A 23,642-nucleotide genomic window follows, 5' to 3' on the forward strand; every position below is an offset into this window, starting at 1 on the left:
TGGCCTACAGTGCCGCCTACTGGCCGGAGGGGTGTTTGCACTTGGCTTGAGGACGGTGAAAACCGGGACATTGCTTCTAAGGCACCGTTTCTAAGGAATCCACAAACCACAGGTTCCCGCCTCTTTGTGTTCTGCCTGAGTGGGGTGAAGCCCTGGTATCCTCAGAGTTGCACCACAGCATCAGAAAATGAACATTCAGGGCCTCGCATGCTCCGTGGAAAGCAATATCTGACACCAAAGGAGATGGCAAAAGAGGTTTTCATCTTTCACGCCGATTCCAACCCACTGATAGAGGATTCTGAGGCCACGTCTGAGCTTAGCAGAGAAGAGTATCATGACAGAACAGTGGCAGCAACCATAGCTGTAGGTAGAACAGCTTCCACATTTGCCATTTTTGCAGCGGATCCTAAATCTGCAGATTTCTCCTGCTCTACAATTCCATTGTAAAGGTATGTGTTTCTTGCTCACACCCTCCTTGCACAAGAAAACTGCCATTCCCACTTTCACTGGAGTTTCTCTCTCACTTGATCAGTAACTTCTAAGCCAACTAACGCCCTCTCTGGGCCCATCTTTGTGAAGCATTTGTTCTTGCTTCCACAGACAGCATATGGATAACTTGTTAGAGCTAAGCCCCACAGTCAACACTGGGCGCTTCACTTTTTCCAAAACTCATATTTAGCTAAGGCCCACCCATCTACTGGCGGCTTATCACTTCCCAAAAGGCCCAGTGAGGGCAATGACAAATCAAGAACAACAAAACCACCCTGAGCAGATGCTGCACAGCCAGCTGGGCTTAGCCCTGGACAGGGTTCCTGCTCCCTGCCCCTCAGCCATCAGCTTGGGGGCAGTGGGTGGGAGTAGGGGTGCGGCCCACTCAAATCAAATCTGTACATTTATCATATTTCAAGTTACAACAGGCTCTGGGTCACTGAAAGTAGTCAAAACTTGAAATCTTAATGATAAGGGTCTGTTGTGTTTAACATCAAGGTACTTAGCTAGTACTTGTGAGACTCTGTAGTTCCAACAGTGCCCACAGATGGGCACAATGCCCTCTGTGCTTTCCCCACCCCGCACCTCCACCCCTGCAGTGGAGCCGTCCTCTGCCTGAGTGCTGAGGTGGATGTAAGCTGGTCTCTGCCACTGAAGAGCGGGCCTGGGATGTTTGCCTTCGCCCAGGGGTCAGCAAACTTTTTCTGTAAAGGGCCAGATAAATACTGAGGGTGCCAAAAAAACGTATACACATGACTTGTATTCATCTTTTGTTATCAGTATATATCGAGTATTACAAGTTTAATACAGTTTTTTCCTTTCTTAAAATGTGTATACATTTTTTGGCACCCTCTGTATTTTCAACTCCACAATCTCTGTTAAAACAATTCACACCTCTGCTGTTGTGATGTGAAAGCAGCTGTAGACGTACATGAACAAATGGGCATGGCTATGTTCCAATAAAAGTTTCAATTTGGCCCAAACAACCATAGTTTGCCAACCCTGCATTAGCCCAACTTGGGGTCTTCAAAATGGGTTCCATAGAACTTGGGGGTGTGTTTGAGGTTCTTCATTGGCTCTGCGAATGTTTGGCTCTAATTTAAATTCTTCTTAGCTATCTAGGAAGCTATAACCAAAATGTACTCAGTCAAATGTTTTACACATAGTATTTTAACATGCAGGAAGGAGGTCAATATGTTAACCGTCAGGTGAACTCCTTTGTTATGAAGCTTCTATTGCTACCACTATGCACATGTAAGGGCCATACGACAAAATGGTGAAGAGCCTGCGTCCCAGCAAAAGCCAGACATGAGCTTGATTCCCCGTGCTGCCACTTACTAGCTATGGGACTGGTCAAGTTGCTTTACCTCTCTAAACCAGCATGGGCACCAGCAGAGGGGACACTGGCCATCACACTGGTGCAGCCTCCTAGAAGACCCTTTTCCTGGATCGTGGGAAGATGCAGCAGTCACAATAGAGGGGCCAGGGCAACTGAGGTCATTGAGGGGCACTGAGGGACTCAGGCCAGAGCTATTCACCAATTGCTATGGAGATATTTCCATATTTGAAGCACCAGTTTGGCTGTACTGGTACATACCAGTTGAATATCATTATAATGCTGGAACCATCTTGGATATGAACTTCTTGCTGGTTTTGATCTCTTCGGGCATTTTCTGCTGCATCCCCACCATTCTGCTTGGGCTCTCAGGAAGGGGAGGGGGCTGTTTTGCTATGATCTTAGCAGTCTCAGTGCATAATAACAGGACTTCTGTTTTTATGCTAAGTGGCAGTTAAGTGGCAGTTTCCATTGAATGGGGGACTTTATTGGAAAGCATTTCCTGGGACGTGTTCTGCAGGACTTGTTGGGGTGCAATAGTTTTGGCTACGGGGGTCCAGCATGTCAGGAACTATGGTCCCTCTGCCCCATTGCTGCAGAACAAGTTGGGCCTGGGGCTCTGGTGTTCACCTGGCTTTTTAATTTGCCTGGCAAATGCTCCTCCTCACTCCTTGAAACAATCTGGTGTGTCTGGCTGCTGCCTAAACATGCCCTCAGGACTTCTGGCCTTTTATTTCAGCCTCTGAAAGCTTTTTTCTAGGCCTGAGATGCCCATTTATGGTTTCAATAATAGAATTTGGACCCTACTGTCTCTCATTGCCCAGGGCTGTCTCTGTCTATTAACAGTGGCTCCAGTGAAATCCAGGCTTTAACTGCACCTTATCTTTCTGCTGCCAGCATCATATTTTTCTCCTTCCTCACAGACCTAGGAGAATCAGTGGTGTTTATCACTAGGCCCTGGGAACAGGGCCTCTTGGTTCCCAGAATCCCTGGGGTTTATCTTAATTAGGCGACATCTGGTGCAGCCTTCACAATGCTTGTGTCCACCCTGGTCACGCCATTCTGTGGGCCACCAGCTGGCTCTGGGAGCCCTGCAGGCTCATCCAAGGGGATGGAGGACAAAAGGCGTTTCTGTCGTTCAGCCAAGATCAAAGATGACTTCGGTTGAACTCTCTTCCTCACTTCCTTTCCTCAAGGCTGTTCTTAGATCTCACAGTATCTCTAGCTGGGCTTGGAGCTCAAAACCAGGCCTTCTGCCCTGAGGACTCCTCTGTGGTCCAGAAAGATCCTGGCTGAGGATGAAATGACCTTCTATAAACATATCTTCATCACCCGCCCTTCCCCTGATAAGGCAGTCGGTGCTGGTGCTGGGCGTCTGCCCCGGGCACTCAGCACAGCCTTGTCCCCTCCCCAGGACCAGCCTCTAAGTGGCCTGCAACATGGATAGTGAAAGCCCAGCCCAGCACTTCAATTCTGGCCCCAACTATTGCTCATTTCGAGAACCACCTCTGTTTTCTCACTTTTTCTCCTTCCTGAATGATCTTTCTGCAACTACGGCCCTGCCCTACACTGCACAGCACCTGTGCCCATTCAGACCCTGGGCTGAGTCCTCAAAAGGCCAAAGGTCAGGCCCTGAATGGCCCTTGCTCCCCTTTTCCTGACCCCACAAGCGTTCTAGCTCCCCTGCACACACCTCCAGACTCCTGTCCCCTCCGATGACACCTTTGGTTTTCTTCACAAATTACTTGCTCACAGCGAGGATGCTCCCTGGGAGCCAAGCCCCCCATACAGATATCTGCTCAGCCCTCTAGGTCTTCCTGAGGGACCAGCCATCAGTGCTCCACCATCCCTCCGGAGAGCCAGGCTGGTCAGCAAAGGAGGAAGCTGACTCATCAAGTAGTGAGAGTTCTACCCTGGAAGTGGTGACAAAAGGGCTGCAGGGGTTCCTGCAGGGTGGAGGATTCACAGGTGTACCTCAGAGGGTGTCCCTTGCATAGCATCCCAGGATGGAGAACTCATTATCTCCACTCTCGATCCTGTAGCTGGAGAATCTTCTAGTGCACATTTCAGCTCCTTCTTCTCTAACTGGTCACTGCCTCAGATCAGACCTCCTCAGTCCTCACATTTCCCATGTCACCCCAGGCGGCCTTCCCTCGGGCTCAGTCTGGACAACCTCCCACTTCAGCCACTGAGCTTTCTTCCATGGGCCAACAACAGTAAACCCTGATGCTCCGCCTCTTTCCCCACTGGCAGAGCTGCTTGGTGACACAGCAGAATACAATAATGGAGGGAGTGAAGGTTGAGGTGAGGGGGTTGGCAGGCAGGGACAACTGAAATTTGGCTAAAAGCAAAAGCAAAGGAAGCACTGCGCAGGCCGCCACTGAAGCTCCTTCCCAGGAGGGGCCTTCAGTGCCCCCTGCTGGCTGGACCGGAGTTTAGGTGCAGATTACATTAAGTCCCTCATTCCTTTCACAGACCACCCTAGTTGGCAGCTGACCCCTAAGGACTCAGGTCAGAGTCACAGGAAGCAGATGGGTCATCTTGTCCAGTGGTTTCCAAACTTGTAAGATTATAGGTAGGATTGCTGTGGACAACTGTGCATTTTGCCCCTTTGACAAAGGCCTCTGTGGGCTGAGGAGTCAGAAGGGGCTGAAATTCTACTTATATCCTGCTAAGCAAGCTGTGTACCCCAGTGTGGTCTGGATCTGCCCAGAGGAAGGGTCTTCTTTTCATAGTTCATTCTAGAGACAGTGTCCTTCTGTAATCTGCACCACGGTGCCATATGGATCAGCAGCCCCGGCATAGAATGCTTCCTCCAAGGAGGGCGATCTTATAAACCAAACTTCTTTAGCTAAAGGAGTTAGAAAACCACATAAAAGATGGGGAAACTGGAAACCGAGGCTTGTGAAGGGGAGGGACATACTCAAAGTCATGCAGTTAATGCCAAGCCAGAGCTTAGAGATCAGATCCCTTCTCTCTCAAAGCAGCGTTCTTTGCACCACACTGAGCTCGTTTTCACCCCAAACCCCCTTTGAGGCATCCTGGCTCCTCTGACCCAGCCATTCTGCACAGTCTTCCTTTCCTAGCCAGGACCATGGCACAGTGTTGGCCCAGAAGGAGGCTGATAAGTACGCTGCCCAGTCTGCACAATTGCCTCCAAGTACCTCACTCATAGGGCTGAGGGCAGACATGCAGCAGGGCAGAGTGGTGAGGAACGAGAAGGGTCCACTGGACGACGTGTCAAAGTATGACAGAGAGCTGTGCCTGGAGCACTGTGGGTCAGTGAAGCTGGTAGCGCAGCTACTGAGCAGCTGGGGCCTACTTCATAGGTACCGTCCGCCGGGGTGTCTGGGCCACCCCGTAAGGCACATGGGCGGCCACTGTGCCCATCTCCTGAGCCCCAGCCACATGGAACATCTGGTCATCAAAGAAGATGTGTGGGCGGATCTTCTCGAGGAGGGGGCCCTTGGGTGCTCCCGCAAGGAACAGGGCCTCATCCGTCTCCAGGCCCCAGCTGCGCAGTGTCTTGAGAGCCCGGGCCCCAGAACTGGCTGCACTGCGTGCTGTCACCAAGTAGGTGCGGATTGGGCACTCCAGACGCAGGCCCTTGGAATAGAACTTCTTCTGCAGCCTACCCAGCGCCTCCAGAAAGCCCTTCAAAGGGCCCTATGAGAAGGTAAGGGAACACTGTGAGTTCACCCCTCTCCTAAACATTTGCTCCCTCTCCAGCTGGGCTCCTCCCTAAAGCACTCGTGTCTTGGGGTAGAAAATCTTCTCAGGATCCCCAAATCTCTCAGTTCTGCTATCTCTCAGTCCCTGCTCAATGGGACTGTAGGTACCTGTCAGTCTGGGTGTCCACACTGTTATGATTGGGATGTCTGTGTCAGCATAGTACCAGGGTAGCTGCTACTATGCAGGTCCACCCATGTGTCCCTCACGTACATGGGTGTCTGTCCTGCAGCTCTGTAAGTGTAGCCTTCTGTGTTCACCAGCAGGGATGATATTAAAAGTATTTAGTAACTATGGCATGGGCAACTTCCAGACAGAATGGATTCCCACTTCAAACAACTGGGACAAATAGACCAGGGTGTGACTGTCTCAGGGTCTCATGCTCCAGCTCCCTAGGGTCAGGGAAAAGATTTACTCTCAACAGTGCCCAGAACAATGAAGGTTAATCAGGACACATGAGTAAAGAAACAAATGATGATGAAGAAAACTGCTACATCAGCCGGAAATCAGGAAAGGTGGGCTTCCAGTCTTGGAGACCCCTCACCTGCTGAGTGACTGGAGCAAGCAGTGGTCTCCTGGGCTCTGCCTACCACTTAGTGGGAAAACTGTCCTGCCCTGATTCCCAAGGATTTCAGAGGGAATTAACAAGAATGGAAGTAAAATGAATATTCAGGGGCCACAACTGAACCCTGCTGAGTTCTTGGGAAGGGGGGCTGAGATGATTGAGCACCCAGATTTTTGTTATAAGCACAAATAGGAGCTCCAAGGAAGGCTGGAGAATCCTAACAGCTCCAACCCCAGGGAACTTCCCCCCCCCCTTGCTCTAGGGCATATTCCGCTCTCAGCAAAGCAGGCTTCCAGCTGTTTGACGATGAGTAAGGGTCCCTGAGCCCGCTGGAGAAGGGATGGATGGCAGGAGGTGGGAAGGGCTGGTATGGCCCAAAGCAGAGGGGCTGCTCCAGACCCCAAACCCAGCTGGATCTTGCTGCCCCAATGAGGGGCACCATTCCAGTTTTTCCTTTCCTCCAGGGAGGGAAATGGGGTTTCTTCAGGGGAGGGAAGTCTACTCAGTGGACTGAGGGAATCTCAGAGAGGAGATGAAGGTTCTAAAGAGGATGGTGGCTTCAGAGAGAAAGAGGGTGAGGCCTTCAGAGTGGGGTGGGGACTTTAGAGAAGGGACGGAGACGTCAGAAAGGGAGTTGGGGGCTTCGGAGAGAGATGAGAACTTAGAGAGAAGACGGGGGCTACAAAGGGAGGATGCGGCTGCAGTGAGGACAGGGGCTCACTGAAGGGGTAGAAGCTCACTGAGGGGGGCCAGGGCTCAGGTGAGAGGGATGAGGGCTGGAGGGTTGGTGAAGGGAGCTGGCTGGATTCTGGCCAAGCTCAGGGTGTGGTTCTAGGCTGAAGATTCCAGTCAAGGGCAGGTTCTGGGGAGCCACCTTCTCCACTCAGGGGTTCTGGGGAGTATGTGGAGCACCTGGGCCAAGGGTTTGTTCTCGTGGGCCTTCTCATGCTCGAAGAATCTGTCCAGCCCATGCGCCTTGACGATGCGCTCTGACTCATCTGAGAAAAGCACGGCATCCCCATCGAAAGCCACACGCAGCTGACTCTGGGATACGGCCACGTCCCTGCTGGGACTGAAGACGGTGGCGGCTGCGATCCCTGGGAAGAAGGAGGCAAGTGTTGTGTCTTTATTCTGGCAATAGGGGCCCCCTGACTCCCGCCTCAGTTGCCTGGAGCCAGGAGAGGGCTATGTCAGGTTATCCTTGTCCCACCTGCCTCACCCAGGATTTGGGGCAAGGCTAACAAAGGCTCGTATTCAGAATATTTAAAAACTGGCCAGTAAGAATGGATGGTGGCTTTTGCTCTGAGTGGGGCTCTGAGGGCTCTGGCCTAAGCCAGAGTTTCCCTTTAGTGGCTGCTTTGTGGGCAGGTTTGTGGGGGTCCCAGGGAACAGGGAGGCACTTAAGGACTCAGGACAGGAACTATTTATCAATCAGTATGGAGGAATGACCTAGTAAGGTCATGCTGATACGGACCAGCAGAATGTCAATCCTGGAGGGAAGGAAGTGTCCCTCGGGCCATTGCTGTCCTTCCAGGAGTTCCTCACAGGCCCCTGATACAGACCTACGGTGGGGCTGGGAAGGAACCCCAACCCTGGCTTGGCCTTCCTCTCTTGCTGTTGATTCCGGCATGCGCCTCACCTGCTCTGAGCCAAGGTAACTTTAAGGATATTTCAGCTCTTTCTGGGGCTGAGATCCCAGGCTGCAGTCTGCGGTGGAGGGTGCAGTTACCCTCAGTCTGCTGCCACAACAGCACCCAGGTATGTCCTACTCAGGGCAGCCTGGCTGTTCATGGCTCCTTGAGGCAATGTGGTGGCCATGGGAAGTAGCACTGATGACATTTGACTGTACACAGACTCTCTGCAACCCTGGGCTTCTCCTGAGGGTCAAGGATACCGGTTGGGAACCCAGGCTCCAGGCTAGAGCTACTCTGGACAACAGAGAGCCAGTGCTAGGAGGCTGGAGACCTGGGCCGCTGGCTTAGTCCATTCCCTGTTCTTCACCTCTCCAAAGGCCACTTCAGCTCTACTTTTTGAGAATCTGGGACCAGAGGGGCCGGGCTTAAGCAGAGCTCTGGGAGGAGTGAGCAGTGCCAACCCCACAGCATTTCACTAGCCTGAGGTGCTATAAGCAGGACTAGGTCCTGGGCATTAGGCCAGGCACCTCCTCAGCTCTGCCAATGCTAGAGCCAAGATGAGCCAGAACCACCCCCACCCTGGGCAGGGCCTCCCTCCTGACCCCCCACCCCCATCTCTAGCCTGAGCTCAAATTGCAGACGTATAGAGGCACACATGCAGGCCAGTGTCAAGGCCCTAACCAGAGGGTATGACATCTGTGTAGCGAAATGGTTTCTGGTTCCTGGTAAAAGAAAGCCTCTTGGAGCCCCAAGCAACTGAGAGGAGTGAGATATCAGGAGGAAGAGAGGCCAGGCTTCTAGGCAGGAGACAGCATGAAAGATGAAGAGAAAAGAGAATATATTGTTGGTAGATAAAGAAACCTGGCAGTAGCGCTCAGCCTGAGGCGCGCTCTCAGGCAGTGGGGCCAGCCTTCTTCCCTTGTCGGCCTGTTTTCTTCCACGTGCAATAGGAATATACACTCTGTCAGAGGACCAAGGCTATGGCTACCACCCCAAACTGTGCCTTGAAGGAGACACATGGAGGAAAATTCTCTTCGTCATTACTTGCAGCTGGGGCTCCTAACCTCACCTCAGCACTGGCCAGCTCAGCTGCTGGAATGCTGGCCATTTCCCAAACCCCACTCACTGCTCAGGCTAAACTAGATACTAATCTCCCTCCCCACTGGCCCAGAGAGGGGCAGAGACTGCCCATGGTCACACAGGAAATCAGAACTCCTACTGACCTGGAGGATTCCTAGAAGGGAGTAACTTTCTGGGCTGTAAGGAGGGTTTCCATGGAAACAGAAGGCTGGGTGATGCTGATGAATGAAAGCATCCTTACTCCTGGGGAGGGCAGGGGGTGAGAGAGGGGAATAGATGGGCAATAAGCGGAATAGGTGGGGCCCTATTTTCCAAGTTTACAGGACAGGTCATAGGAATTAAGGACAGTACTCCCCTTCCAGTTACCATGGCAACCCCTAGCACCTGCTCAGAGCTTTAGGACCAGGCCTCCCACCTCTAGGACCTCTTCTCCAGACTCCCCATATTCTCCCTCCCCAGGTTGACTCACCTTCATCAATGGCTTCCTGAACTTTTTCCGCATCAGCTGACAAGTAGAGGTTAGTGTGATAGGCCTTGAGGTAGCAGATGGGGCTATTCCCACCTGTCATGCAGAACCTCTCGATGAACAGGTCTGGGGAGGAGGTAGAGAACACCCAGGTGATGCCTGGGTCAACCCTCAGGGCCTCAGAGTGGTCCCTCCGTGTCCAATGGATGTCATCTTGGTTCTAAGTGGTGGTGGGGTAGCAGAGTGATTCTCTGAGTGATTTTAGGCCAGGGTTCCCCCTCTCTAAGCCCCTCCACCCTTCATCCATGAAATGAGGATGATCACATCTCTGGAACAGTTGCCTGGCTCACAGTAACATCCTCTTGTCAGGCAATCACAATACTACAAAAGTACTACAAAAGGTGGGTCCCAGCCATGAGTGACCCTCCTGGACAGAGCTGATTGGATTGGGGCAGACACTCAGATGTTTTCCCAGCCTGGGCTGATAGTCACCTAGTACCCATGTCTGCACAGGTTGTGAAATATTTGCTGGTTGGTAAACGGCTGCTGCTCTGAGCCCATTGAGTTAGCCCATCATTACCCAGCCCCTCATGCAGGACAACCCAGTGCCTGGCGCAGCAGGGGTCCTTCACTACCTGCTCCAGTACTATAGGTGCTGTCTGTCTAATTGCTCGGTGTCTACATCACAGGTGGTTAAATATTTTGGATATCACTCTACTCCCCGCAATTTGAAATCAGATTTTAAAATGCCAACTGGACTCTCTTGGTTGCTTAAAACAAATACTCGTAAACTTATAAATTTTGGCCATGTTGAGGAAAAGCAGAGAAACCTAGTTTGAGGAGAGAGAAAGAGATGGGGGAAGAGAAGGAGGAGGAGGAGGACGACGAGGAGGAAGAGGAGGAGGAGGAAGAGGAGGAAAAGGAGGAGAAGAAGGAGAAGTAGAAAAAGAAGAACAGACATGGTGAGAGAAGCAGAAATAAGGGCTCACGTGACAGAGAGAAAAACAGCCCAGGAGAGGTTGGATTCTTGGAGTCGGGCCTTTGTAAGCCCACTTTTACTTCCGGTCCTGTGGTGCTAAGAGGCACCCCTGTAACCTAATAAGAGATTATTCTCTTCAACTTGCGCTAGCTCTGGAGAGTCTATTACTTTCCATCAAGAAGTTGAATTAAGCCACAAAGCCCCTTTACTCTGACAATTGCATCTGCTTCTCCCAGCAGCCTTGTGGGCCTGTTGCAAACAGAGAAACTGAAGTACAGAGGCAGCAAATGCCCTGCCTGGTCATGTGGGGAGTGGGGCCTGTGCAGTGGTGCGTTGGAGCTGGCTTGTACCAGCTTGTTAGAGCCGGATGTTAAACATTCAGGGATTTTGGGGGGGCCAGTTAGATCGTTCAACTGTTGGTAGCTCGAAACCAGCCACAGTGGGAATGTTTATACCCTGAAAACAGCAATGCTACATTCAGGGTTTTTTTGTCAGTTTCTTTGTGTGTGTTTTGTTTAAGAGCCAGTTTCCCAGCACACCACTGGGTTTGGGGCTCCGGTTGGTATGCCCTTACCCTGCAGAGGTGTGGCCCTGTCCCCGGGGTCTGGGGGGCTGTCCCATGGCCACACCTCTCATGCTCACCATAGTGGTTGATGCTGTTAATGAGACGGACGCCCACTTGAGCGTGGTTGTTGGTGACCAGGACGATGTCGAAGAGGTCTTCACTGTCGGGGTACAGCTCCCGCAGCTGCCTGTTCACAGCCTCCAGAGCCTGGATGGGAAAGGGGGCCCTCCAACTCAGACCCCCAGAGCTTTGTATCTGGAGTTGGGTGCTGGGATCCAATGGGAGGAGAGGGGAGGTCAGGGGCCAGGCTTGGGGTGATCAGCGGGCATGGACGGTCCCTCCTAATCTCTGCCATTGTGCAGGTTGATTATTGCTCAGGGCTGCCTCACTGCAAGGGTGAGCGGGGGCTGAAATCCAGCCCCTGAGCCCTTCACCAAGCTGGTTCCGTGGCGTGGGGCTGCATTAGTTGAGAGGATGGGGCAGGCTCTCCTTCCCACCATGGCTTGGTCCCCTAGACAAGCCCTGCTCCCGCCGGGTGGCATCAGCCCCGCGGATCCCTTTCCCCTCCTCAGACACCCATGAGTGCTTTTGTCTAACCCCCCACAAAGGCCCTGTGTGGCTAGTGGTGGGACGGCCCCTCACCTTCACGAAGGGGAAGGCCGGCCCCGGGCTAAATGGCTCGTTCTCGTGTTCTAGCTGGTATCGCACGTACTCCTCCACACCCTGCTCCGCGTAGATCCGCTGCTCCTCGTCCATGCGGAACAAGGCTCGCGAGGACACAGCAATGGTGACTGCGTTCTGAGGCTTGGGCTGTGGAGGGGCAGGAGAAGGGCCGTCACTCACACTCCCCTGACGTGAGTGTCCTGTGCTGGCCCCTCTGAGTAGTGGGGCAGGGAGAAGACCCAGGCCAGCCTCTGCCCTCAGGAGGCTCAGCCTCAGGCAGGGGCAGAGCTACGTCAGGACCCCCTCAGTGCAGGACCCCGCTGGGGACTGACAGAGATGAGGAGCTCAGCAGGATAAAAAGAACATGCCCTCCCGGAGTTTGCAATCTAGCCAGTCGTCTGGACACAACAGAAAACTGAATGCAGTGTATGTAGCCAGAGTATGACTGACGCTCAGGATGCTCTCCAGATGGTTTCCATTACCAGATGAAAGCTACATGTCCTTAGGAAGACATGGTGCCTAGACACATGACAATTATGTAAGAAAGTTTATCTCCAGCCCACAATTTTCTCCTGAGCTCCAGACTCATATATCTAACTGTCCCAGTTGACTAACAGAGACTAAAACTAAACACGCCCAAGGATAAATTCCTGCCGCTCTCTCCACTCCTAACCCTGGTCTCTTTCCCCCTCGCTCAGCTCACTGCTCGGGCACCAAGCAGTCATCCCCTAAACCAGAAGCCCAGAAGTCAGCCTCAAGTCTTCCCTCTTCCTCAGCTTCCTTTCCCCAGCAACAAATTATCAAAACCTGTCAGCTCCACTAGCATCCATCCACTTCTCTCTCTCTTCCCTACCACAGTCCAATCTATTACCATCTCTCATCTCCTCCAATCTGTCAGCCATATTGCTGTCAGGGGATTTTTCTCAAGTTCAGATCTGGTCATGTCCCCCTCCCTTTGTGTGGTGCCCACTCCTCAGGCTCTAGTCGATAGCCTTGAGTATAGAGTAGAAAACTCTTCACAAGCCCCCTACCTATCTCTCTACTCTCACCTCCCAGACCTCACTTTGCTCAATCTGACATTTCTCACATCCCAGCATACCTTCTGTCTTTCTCTGAGCCTTTGCACATGATGTTGCCTCTGCCTGACCTATTATTTCCCTGACTCTCCATCCAGCTAACTTCTTCCAAACTACATGTCACCTCTAGGAAGCCTTCCCTCACCCCTAGTCATGGGTTTGCTAACTCTCCTTTCCTATTTTCCTATTTCCTTTTTAGTAAAATTTAACACTAAATTCTAATTGCTTACTTAATCATTTCTATTTCTAGGCAGAGTTCTAGAGAGGAAGCAGGCAGGAATCATGCTTAAGTTCTGAGGGAGCAGGAACTATGACTATCTTGTTCATTTATTGTGTCTCTAGTGCTCAGAACTGCACCTAGCTCATAGTAGGTGCTCCGCAAATTTTTAATGCCTCCAAACTTTTAAGTAATGTATTTCAACAAGAAACAGTATTTGCCACGAAGAATTTAACATGAACTAGAAAACTTCAGTGCAGTGCCCTAATTTGTTCAGATTATTAATATATAGTAGGTACTCAGAAAATATTTTTTTGGTTGATGCAAATTTAGCAAATATTTGTTGGTTCTTTGTGCCAGACAGCTGGGTTCTGCCTGGGGGGTGGTCCTAGTAGAGACTTGGCTGCTGCCCTCAGAGCTCACAGGCTGGTAGGGGAGAAAGACAGGTAAACAGAGATGTAAAAGGGACTGAAATTAGCGATAGAATACAGGTGAAAGTCAAGTTTTGATAACAGGGGTTCAGAGGAAGTTGTCAGGGGAGAGGAGGCATTTGAGCGGAGCCTTGAAGGAGGAGTAGGGCGAAGGAAGGCAGGAAGAGGTATGCACATACACAGTGCTTTCACACAGGTGAGCAGCGCCCAGGGCATGGGGGGAGGGTGAGTATACAGGTAAGGTGCCAGATTGCAGAGGGCCTTCTCTCTGGGACCCAAGAGGTCCTTAGAACTCCTTCACCACCTCCAGTGGAATAGAGACAAGGGCATGCCATCACAGGGGAGGCAGCTGAAAATCCCAGGGGAGGGCAGATGTGGGTGCCCAAGGGACTTACAGACACCCAGAGTCCCACTACATCTCTATGACCTGAGCAGTCCTGGGACCACGATTCCCACTACACAGATGAGGACACAGGGGCTCAAGTTGAAGGCAAGACTCCAATGGACCTCACACTCCGGCCTGCTCTTGATAGCCCTGCGGGCCTTGCACGGCCCTGCTGCTTCCCTCTGGAGTCAAGCTGGCTTCCAATCAGTTGACAACATTGAGTGATGCCCATGTGACAGGCACTGGGCTGGGTACATGGCAGGGAACAAGACAACTGTGATCCCTGCCCCCAAGGAGCTTATGATCTGTCCCCAAGGCAGGGATCTGTGTCATCCTTTAGGACAGCGCTATCTTTCTGTGATAATAGAAACGTGCAGTGAGGTCTGCATGGCTACGTGTGGCGATGGAGCAACTTGAAATGTGCTAGTGGGAACTGAGGAACTGAATTTTTAATTGTGTTTAATTTTAATCAATTTAAAATTAAGTAGCTACAAATGGCTAGTGACTAGTGAGGCTTTAGAACCTTAAAGTAGGAGTGGAAGACCAAAGAGTTCCACAAGTTCGTGAGGTGAACCTCAGTTTGCTTTTGACTTTTACTCCAATCAAGCTGCTGTATGTGGCCAGCAGGGTCAGTGCCAGGCAGTGGCAGGACAGGTGCCTCTCCCAGTTGCTGACCACCCCTGTGTGTCTGTGTGTCCTTGGGCTGCCTACCTCCCAACTGCCTCAGTGCCTGGGAGCCTTCAAGAAAAGAAGGTAAAGTTAAAAGACCCAAAGAAAAGGGGTAATAGAAGGATAGCCAGAAATGGTAAGGAAGGGCTTGGGAGAAAAGGGAGACCCACTCTCATAAACCCAGGAAGCCTGTTGGCCTTCAGGACAGGGGCTGAGCTTACTCCGCCCCCTGGGCTTACTGCCCCAGGGCACGGGCCCATCATCCCTTCAAGGACAGAGAGTGGGATGTCCTCCCAGCCCCTTCAGGCAGGTTCCCAAGCCTGTCACTCCAGCCCAGGCAGCCAGCCAAGGTCTCACTCCTCGCTTTCTATCCCACAGTCCCTGCCAGGCAACCATGTTCTGGGTCCCCTCTGGCTGACTTGCTCAGACCTCATCCCATCCCACCTTGGGCCATTGCAAGAAAACTATGCCAGCTGCCTTGGCTCCAGGAGTCTCCACTTCCTTCTTTTACAGATGGGGAAATTGGCCCAGAGAGGGGCAGAATATTACTCTAGGTCACACAGCAAAGCCAAGGCAGAGCCAGGATAAGATCCCAAGTCTTTGGCCTACATCCTGGCCTCTGTCCACACAGCAGCCCCCCTCATATGCCTATCCTCAATAGCTCCCAGAAGGCCCCAACCCTCGCTACTTGAGCCACTTCTCTGGGACACTCTCCTCATGCAGCTCTTCCTTTCTGGATTTGGGAGAAATGGTGAGGGGCATGGCACCTTCAGACCAAGGTTTCTAAGGGCAGGGCTCTCTTTCCCCTCAGAATGGAGGTCCTAAGGGCAGGACCCTGCCTCCCCGCTCAGCCTGTTCTTACACTGTACAAGTAAAGTCTAAGGGCCTAGAGGATATAAGCTGCTATGGAAATAAGGATCCCAGCTGGAAGAGATGAGCAACCTGTCCATCCTCCAGGAGGAGCTAAGGAACAGGTGAAAGGGGCTGGCCAGAGGGGGGAGAATTGAGCACTTAGAGTCTCTGCTGGACGTAGCTGCAGAGGGAGGCCACCCTGTCATGCGTTGTCAGGTGACCTGGGGATCGTTCCTCCAGAAATCAGAAAGAAGTCCAGATTCCAGACTGGGAATTGGGTCAGAGAGACCCTTACCCTAAACCAAGGACTCAGCCTGGAAACACTGGCCTCCAGCTCTCTGTGCCTTCCATTGGGGTGTGTGTGGAGAGGCAGGCTGGTTATTCCGGCTTGGGGGATAGCGATGAGGGGATGATGGAGGACAGCCCAGCCCCACCCAGCCTGTCTCAAGAGCTCTCATTTTGGCTGATATGCTTCTGCTTGTTGGACCCAAGATAGGAACATGGCCAAAAACTATTTCTAGAAGGACTGGGAGGGAGAAGGGCTGCTGGAGAAGAGTGGGACAGAGAGATCTATACTGAGGAAGTCCTCTGACCCCGTGAGGTAAGGGCCTCCTATGGGCCTTCAGAGCTTAATATTTCACTCAGGCCCCTGGAAAGGAGCATAAGCCCAGGCCAGGCCATGATGGGACCTGTCATGCAGGGACTCAGCTCCTGCTCCCCACACAAGAACGCAGGATATCGTGAGGCCAAAAAGAAACACCAATGGAGCCATAGATAGGGGAGTCATACCACTATTTCTCGCTGGCGGCTGGGTTGGAGACACAGGAAGCAGGATCTACATGATGCGCAATCTACCGTCCACTTCTCTGCCAACCAACCAACCCCCACTTGCTAGCTGCAATCCGTACTTGCTAGCTTAGCCACGGCAGTTATATTAGTGGCTAATGGCTAACCGGGAACAGCTGATGGCTACCCAGCCACAGTGGATGGCCATCTAATAATTAAGCCAGGACCTTTCTACGTGAGGCCAAGAGCCTGAAAACTGCTTTCTGGGACTCTGTCCCCACAGGGCCCATAAGGCCTAAAGCCCCCAAATAGCCTGTGGGAGGAGGGACTACTGCAGGAAGGAATAGGGGCCAGGAAACCAGTGGGCTCCTTTCCTCCCCGAACTGTGAGGGTCAGGGGCTGACAGAGAAGTCATGAGTAACAACTTGGCCTGAGTTCCCTGTTTCCTTGGTGCTTGGGGAGGAAATGGATTGGTGAGCCCCACTCACCACCCTCCCCATGACATTAATCCAGCTTCCTCCTCAGACCCTGCCTGCTGACAGACGCACCCTCTCCAATCCATCCACCACACTGCCCAGGGTGATCTTTGTAAAATGAAAATGGGATCAAGTTAATCTCTTGCTGAAAAATCCTGCAATAGCTCCATAATTGTTTTCATACTTTTTAAAAAAGTAGGCTGACCTTTTATTGAAATGAACTCTTGGGGGAGACCCCAATAGGTAAACCGAATATTACCATATGTTATTGACATAAATGTATTTTGCAAATTCAAATGCATGACATGTACATAAAGTATTTATTATCCCATCAACCAATAAAAAGAACACAGTTGTTTGGGGTAAGGACAAATGTGAAACTGGGGTTAGGATGCCAGTGCAGACTTAAGCTTCATCATCTAGTCAATTTGTTTCTGTGCTTGTTGGTTTTTGCACTGTATTGAAAAAATCCTGATTCATACCAATATGTGGTTGCAAATGGTAAAAGGTTTTTTGTTTTGTTTCGTTTTAAACTGCAAGCCTCAAGAGACTCAGCAATAATTGTCAGCAACCTCAAGATACTCTTTTATTAAACAGATCACAGGAAAAGCTTTATTCTGAGGTTTTAATCAACCTGCAGTATAAATTAATATGTTGGTGGTCTCTCAGGTGCTAAAACGTACACATAACACATTCCAGTGAGTTGAGTTTTATTTCACATTTTTAATTGTTTAAAACATACTTTGAATAAGAAAGAAAATAAATTGGATTCACATGTGTGCAGACCCCCTGAAACACGGGTCTCTATGGAACCTAGTTTTAAAACTCCTCACTGAATAAGATCCAGGCTCCTTAACCTGGCACTCAAGCTCCTCCGCGGGTCTCTGGCAGCCCTCCAACTCTTCTCCCAAAGATCCTGCATTCTTTCACTCAGTTGCCATCTCCATACCTTTTGCCCATCCTGTTTCCCTCCTCACCTGGGAAACTCCGCCTACTCAGGTTTTAAGATCAGCTCAAATATCACCTCTCTCTACAAAGCCTAACTTAGTCACTCCCTCCCTCTGCTCCCCTTGCTCTTGTAGGGTCTTTCACCTCAGCACTCACCTTGTGCAGGGGCTCCCTCAGTGCAGTGTGAGCTCCTGAGGCAGGGACTCAGCCTAACTCATCTTGCAGTCCCCACTGCCGAAGGGGCCTGGCCGTACTTCAGGAGATGACTGTGACAGGTGGGCCTCCTGGGGAAAGGCTCTTAGAGGGAAGTAGCGGGACACTTTAAGGTCAGGCAGTAGCTCTTTGGAGGATGCTCTGAGCCAGCGTCTATTCTCAGTCTCCTCCCCAAGCTCTGATATCTGGTAAGCGGGAGTGAACAAGGCCTGGGGGCGCCAACCAGGGCATCAGGAACTTGTCGGATGGGGGAGAGGACCTCTCTCCTCTGTGTGAGTCTGGGAGTCCTGAAACCACACAGGCATAGCGGAGATGTTGATGCCCACTGCTAAGGGAGCAGAACCCAGAGCTGGGGCACAGAGCCCCGCATTGGGAGCCCGAAACCAGGGGCGCAGAGTCCAAAACGCACCCTTAGGACACGGAGAGCACAGCGTAGTGAGCCCAGGACGTAGGGCCCTGAGCCAGACCCCAAACGCAGAGGCTTGCGTCCGGAGCCCGGTACCCAGAAGGCAGAAACCAGAGGACACGGCAAGGGGCCCGGTTTCCAGAGTCCGGTTACCGGAGCCCAGGGCGCCTCTGCAGGCGTCCCTGACCGGCTTTGCCAACAAGTGCTGCGGGCACGCACCAGGCAGCCCGCTCCGGGAGGGGCTGAGCCTCCGGCCCCGAGCTGGGCCTTGATGGCAGCGTGGGGGAGGGGGATCCTGGCGTAGAACCCGAGTCCCAGAAAAAACACCGGAGCAGAGCTCCCAAAATAAACACGAGCCCGCTCCAACCGCCCGGCGCATTCTGGTGCTGAGGGGCTGCGACCCCTCCCGAAAGGGCGCCACAGGTCCCTCTTCAGGGGGCTTATGACCGCTCCCCTGGTGACCTTTCCCCTGCCCTCCCTCCATACCCACATCCTGTGTTTACCGATTTGGGTTTCTTCTTGGGCGCGAGGTTGTCGTGGAAAGTCTTGGCTTCCGCCCAACGCGGGACCGCGGCGGTCTCTGCCCCAGGCCCGGGTTCGCGGGGCTCAGGGGGCTTCCCGGACTCCATGCTTCGGCTGTGACCCAGCCTGTCCAGAGCGGGTGGCGGCGGAGACGCGGAGCTCTCCGGGCTGGGCTGCTGGAGGGAGGCGCGTCCCGGCTGTGAGAAGGGGGCGGGCAGCGGCGGGAGTGTAGGCTGGCTAGCTCGCGGGAGGGAGGGGTGGGGGGCGGGGGTGCCAAACTCGCCCTCTCGGTTGCGGGTGTGTAGCTGTTGTGTGCGTATCGCGGGACAGCTGAGATCTCCTTCCCAGACCGCCCCACGCCCGAAATGAAAGGGGTGGGGTGGGTGTTGTCCTCTCCCGTCTCAGGTAGAGGGAGCCTGAAGCGGAGCTTGCGGGCTGCTGCGGATTCATGGTGTTCGTTAGCCGGGATGGTGTTCTTTGCAGGCGCTTCAGGAGAGAGGGAAGGCCTGACAACTTTTTTTTTTTTTTACCGGGATGGTGAATCCCAAAGTAGAAAGTGAAAAGCTAGCCGTCCCGCGCCCCCAAGCTAACCTCCTCTTTCCCCTCCGATGTCAGGACTCTCCTCAAGTGCTAGTCCATCCCGTGGAGGCGGAGGGGGTAGTGGATGGACAGCTCCGTCCATGAGGAGAAGCCCGCTCCTACCCGGGCGCACAGTGGTGGGCCCAGCCCGGCAGCTCTTCCCCACCAAGACGGAAGGGACCTTGAAGTCCGTGGCGAGACCAGATTCCCCTCTTTCCCCTGGGACCAGGACCCAGAACTGGGAGACTCCCCGGGACTCTGAACCTCAGTTCTTGCTGGGCCCTCGATGGCCAGCAGGGGGCGCTCACTCCCAGGTCCCACCTGCCACGCTTAGGGTGGTTCGTTACAGGCCATAAAGTGGCTGGGTAGGAGGGTAGGAAAGGAGGGTAGAGCCTCGGAATCAAAGCCTTGCACCACCATCCTGGAGTTTAAGGGCATTGTACCCCTTGGTGGAGAGCCCGGAGTGCAGACACTAATGCCACCCATCCCAAGGCACAATCTAGGAAGCAGGCAAGGGGCATCTCTGTGTGAGCCTAGAAGTGTGCACAGGTGGGTGGGAGCAGCAGGAGAACATACGGGCTTAGCCTGGAGAGCGTCCCCATGGGAAGATGTACAGAATGGAGGGACCTTCTCAGACTCCTTCATGTCCTGGGAAGAACTAACCAAACCTTGTGTGGGAGGAAGCTGGGGATAATAACAAAAGTTTTAGGGTTGGGGAAATATGTTTAGACTTGCCCTTCTCTGGGCTTGGTAGATTGTTTCCATAGACGACCCCAAACTCTCTCCCATCACGCCTGCTCTTTGGCAATGTGACTTTGACACTTCTCCCATCCAGAGGTGGAGCTGAATTTGCGTTAACTCAGTGTCTTGCTTTGACTAGTAGAATGCTATAGAAGTGATGCTATATGGTCTCCAAGCTTACGAGGACTTGCAGATTCCAGTTTTGCCCTCTTGGGAACCAGCTACAATGTACAGAAGTCTGGACTGTCCTGTGGGAAAGGCCACATGGTGAGACAGAGAGGCCCTGGAGGATAAGAAGCCAGTGGAAAACAGTGGTTTCCCAGATGACCATCAGCACCAATTGCCAGACACATGAGTGAGGCCATCTTGGCTGTTCCAGCCCCAGCTCAGCTCCAGTGCTATGCCACTGGGTGAGTGACCGCAGCTAACAGCACATGAAGCAGTAAAACCTCCTAGATGAGCCTAGCCAACCCACAGAAACGTGAAAAATAATACATTGTTGTTTTGAGCACTAAGTTTTGCGGTGGCTTATTATATAGCAATAAATAATGAAACTCTAGGAAAGGGTCAGTTTTTCTTGAGTTCCTCGTGGAGCAGGAGAAGATCACTTAGGAAGAACATATAGAGTGGTTGTATGGATGAGAGTGAGTACCTGATGCAAACGTGAACCATCCCCATGCTGTCCAGTGACCTTTCACCTGTGTGGCCTGGATTGAAAAGATGATCTGGGCTAATCAGATTCCTCTTTCTCAGGAATTTGGAATTGGGAAACAGGAGGGATAGTCAACCACAGGAATAGAAGCTGAGAGTGCTGTGAAATACAGTTGGCTCCCAACAGACCTGGATGAGCCTTAGCAGCTGCAGTTATGTTCGGCATGAAACCAAGAGGGGATAGAAACTCTGTGACAAGAATGAACCAATCAGCAGATAAAGATGGGAAAAGACGTGCAGAGGGCAGCAGAGACCCCAAGAAAGAGAAACCAGGCTGCCCTGAGAGGGCGCTACCTCTGGTCCTGATAGTTTTCCAAGTTTCTGTTAAGATCCTGGCTATTGTGCCCATCTCTAAATTTCCACGAGATTCTCCATATTGCTTCAACAAAAAAAAGTTGGTGGCTATTGGTTTTGTTTGGTTAGCAACCTCTCCCACCCTCTTCTTCTAGCACTGGCCCTGCTTTTCTGGTCACAGGAGTAGACATGTGACCTAGACCTGACCAACTGTAGAACCCTATCTCCCTAGACACGGTGATTGAGCCGAGGATGAGAACATGACTCCAGCAGGGCCACTCTCCATACTCTTACATAGGGATGCTGGGAAATTTGCTTCTTTCTTCTCTGGGGCTATTAATTTGGGGCAATGTGAGCTGGGAACCCATCTTTCCCTTTGACAGGTGAGAGATCTTCAGCGCTTCTGAAGAGGACAATGAGGTCACATAGAGAGAGAAGCAGAAGCCAGGAGGGATGGAGGGTGCAAGGTGGAGCCTCTGGATCCAGCAAAGTCTGAACTTCCCAATTACATGAGCCAATAAGCCTCCCTTTTTGCTTCGAGCTTGTTTGAATTGGGTTTTGTTCACTTGGAACCCAAAGGCTTGACTCATCCAGCCCGCTTTACTTGGAGACGTATACGTGTGTCCGGCTCAGTTGACAGGGAATCTCATGGGAAACTGTATGATAAATATGATGGACTGTGTACACATGAGGAGCCAACTGTTTGAGATTTGAGAGGGCTTCACCGAGGAGGAGATCATTGAGACAGGGGAATGTGAGGCCCAGGGAGGGGCAATGGCTTGTGTGCAGGTGCAGAAGCCTAAGAGATCCCTTAGGGAAATGGGGACAATTCAGAGTGGCTCAAATTCAGGGTGCAGGAGGGGGCAAGAACAGGCTTCTGAGGTCAGCAGGTGGCCCATCATGCAGGCCCTTGAGGGACTTTTAAGGAGCTTATCACACTGAGGGCAGAGGGGAGACTGAAGAGTTGTCACGGTCAGATTTGTGCTTTAGGGAGATCACTCTGGTTTTTCTCGGAGCAGCTAGATGGCACAGAAAGCAAGTCTAGAGGTGGACTAACGTGCGCTAGAGATGATGAGAGCCTGAGGGGGAGTTTTTAGGAAATGGTAACCCAAGACCTCTGTACCCCAAGGCAGACAGGAGACAGGACTCCCCATCCCCCGTGTGGCTTCAGCTGGGAATAGCAGCTCCAAGTTCTCAGACTTCTGAGTCACCTCACTAGTTTCATGGCTGCCCTGAGGCCAGGTCAGCCTCCTTCCTCTGTCCTAATTGCTTCCTGCCAAGGAAGCTGGCCCCCTCCTAGCGTCCTTGAGAAAGCCCTTGTAAAAGCAATTGAGCGTCTCAGGAGGAAGCAGGCAGCTTCAGCTGCCACCGGCTATTGGGACCCCAACCCCAGCCGGGAACAGTGTCTCTCTGGCTTTTGGGGAATGTTCTGAGGGAAACATTGCACCACCAACTCCCATCCCCATCATATTGGGGGTCTCTGGGCTGGGGCTCCTGTGGATGGTATAACAGGTTACGTGCCACACAACCTCTGACCAGCAGGGCAGGTGGGGCCTGAAATCCTGGGCACACTCCACTTGTCAAGCTGTGCATCATGGCATGACAAGGCTATATTTGTTCAGAAGAAGGGATATATTTTTCTAATTAGCCCATAGGTGGCATCCACTGATCTGACTGCATACTTTGGGGGATACTTCCACTCAGAAGGGGTGCCTTTTCCTAATTTGTACACAAGGCACCACATGGACCATTGTAATCCGGGCTTGTGGCCTTTCTCCCACTGCCCTCTATGCACACATTTGGGCTTTTATGATGCCTTCCACTGGACAGAGGGAGAAACTAAGCCCCACTATCCACTGCCACTAGCTCCTTTCTGGGGGAACTGCTCTGCCCACAGACCGCAAATATCAGCATCTGGTCCGGCCATAGATGATTGGACCAAGGGGTCCCCCCCAAAGGCTAAACTTAATCAAGCAGATTCTCTTGCTTAAGAACTGGAACTAGGAGACACAGAGGGGCCTTGTCAGTCACTGGTGAGTCTTCACACAGAGGTGGGTATGGAGCCACTCTATACAGGCAAACCAAGGAAGTCTGAAGAGAAACCAAGGAAAAGAGCACAGATGCAAATACTGCCAAGGGCCTGAGAGCCACTGGGGCCCAGAGAAAAGAGAAGCCCCACTGTTAGTTGTAGTTCATTTTTGATTTTCTATCTGTAGGGCCCTTGCAATCGCTTACCCCTTCCTTTGAACCATCGAGTGGGTCTCTGTTCCATGGAACCAGAGTCCTTGCTAGAACAGGAACCTCAGCCCCAAGGAGTTGCTGAGGTACCCCATCGTGTGAGCTCCCCCTCTTTCCCCTCACCCCGAACCTATCCTAGCTTAGAGAATAGGAGGAACCCTCAACACAGTCACACCTTTTATTCACTGTCAGTGAAAAAAAGCATACCACATAGCACAGGGTTGCACAATGAGGGGCACACCTGAAGGGGGGAGGGGGCCATGCTGGAGAATGAGTTGGGAGGTCCCCCTCTGCCACCCAGACCCCCTCCTGCAGGCCTCCACACTCCTGGAGCCTCCACCAAGCAGGAAGGGCCAGACACGCTGGGAAGCCCAGTACTGCCCCCATATTCTGGCAAAGGTAAAAGAAAACCCTGAAAATTTCAGAAAGAAAATCCCAGATTTTCCTGAGACTTTTCAATTGCAGGATTTGAATTATATGGTTTTCAAAAATCATGAATAAAATATGTAAGAAATGTATTCTTGCCCCCACAGTGATCTCTAAAGTCAGCACAAAAAGCCTCACCCAGGGTGGATCTTCAGGAAATACTTGT

At 52.1% G+C, this 23,642-nt stretch overlaps 1 protein-coding gene across 2 annotated transcripts; it reads right to left on the reverse strand.

Annotated features, from left to right (window-relative positions):
* Positions 1-2,286: 2,286 nt before the first annotated feature.
* NT5C1A (5'-nucleotidase, cytosolic IA) lies at positions 2,287-20,296 on the reverse strand. 2 transcript variants are annotated; one of them, XM_033115278.1, is made up of 6 exons: positions 18,469-20,295; positions 11,486-11,653; positions 10,921-11,050; positions 9,303-9,425; positions 7,032-7,216; positions 2,287-5,491 (listed from the first exon to the last, which is right to left on the reverse strand). In XM_033115278.1, exons 1-6 carry the CDS (start codon positions 18,592-18,594, stop codon positions 5,144-5,146), a joined length of 1,080 nt encoding a protein of 359 aa, XP_032971169.1. In that variant the 5' UTR covers positions 18,595-20,295; the 3' UTR covers positions 2,287-5,143. The 2 variants fall into 2 exon arrangements, with proteins under 2 accessions (XP_032971169.1, XP_032971170.1); XM_033115279.1 differs by lacking the exon at positions 9,303-9,425 and having other exon boundaries at positions 18,469-20,296.
* Between the last annotated feature and the right edge of the window lie 3,346 nt (positions 20,297-23,642).

The sequence above is a fragment of the Rhinolophus ferrumequinum genome, chromosome 9 (genome assembly GCF_004115265.2).
Source record: "Rhinolophus ferrumequinum isolate MPI-CBG mRhiFer1 chromosome 9, mRhiFer1_v1.p, whole genome shotgun sequence".
Lineage (NCBI taxonomy): Eukaryota > Metazoa > Chordata > Mammalia > Chiroptera > Rhinolophidae > Rhinolophus > Rhinolophus ferrumequinum.

What these genes read in the sequence shown, in the direction of transcription:
- NT5C1A (XM_033115278.1), bottom strand. Translation starts at nt 18,594, where the DNA reads ATGGAGTCCGGGAAGCCCCCTGAGCCCCGCGAACCCGGGCCTGGGGCA. An exon ending in CCAAGAAGAAACCCAAATCG is followed by an intron (nt 11,654 to 18,468) that starts GTAAACACAGGA and finishes GCCCCTCCACAG; the next exon opens with CCCAAGCCTCAGAACGCAGT. An exon ending in AGAACAAACCCTTGGCCCAG is followed by an intron (nt 5,492 to 7,031) that starts GTGCTCCACATA and finishes ACCTTCTCATAG; the next exon opens with GGCCCTTTGAAGGGCTTTCT.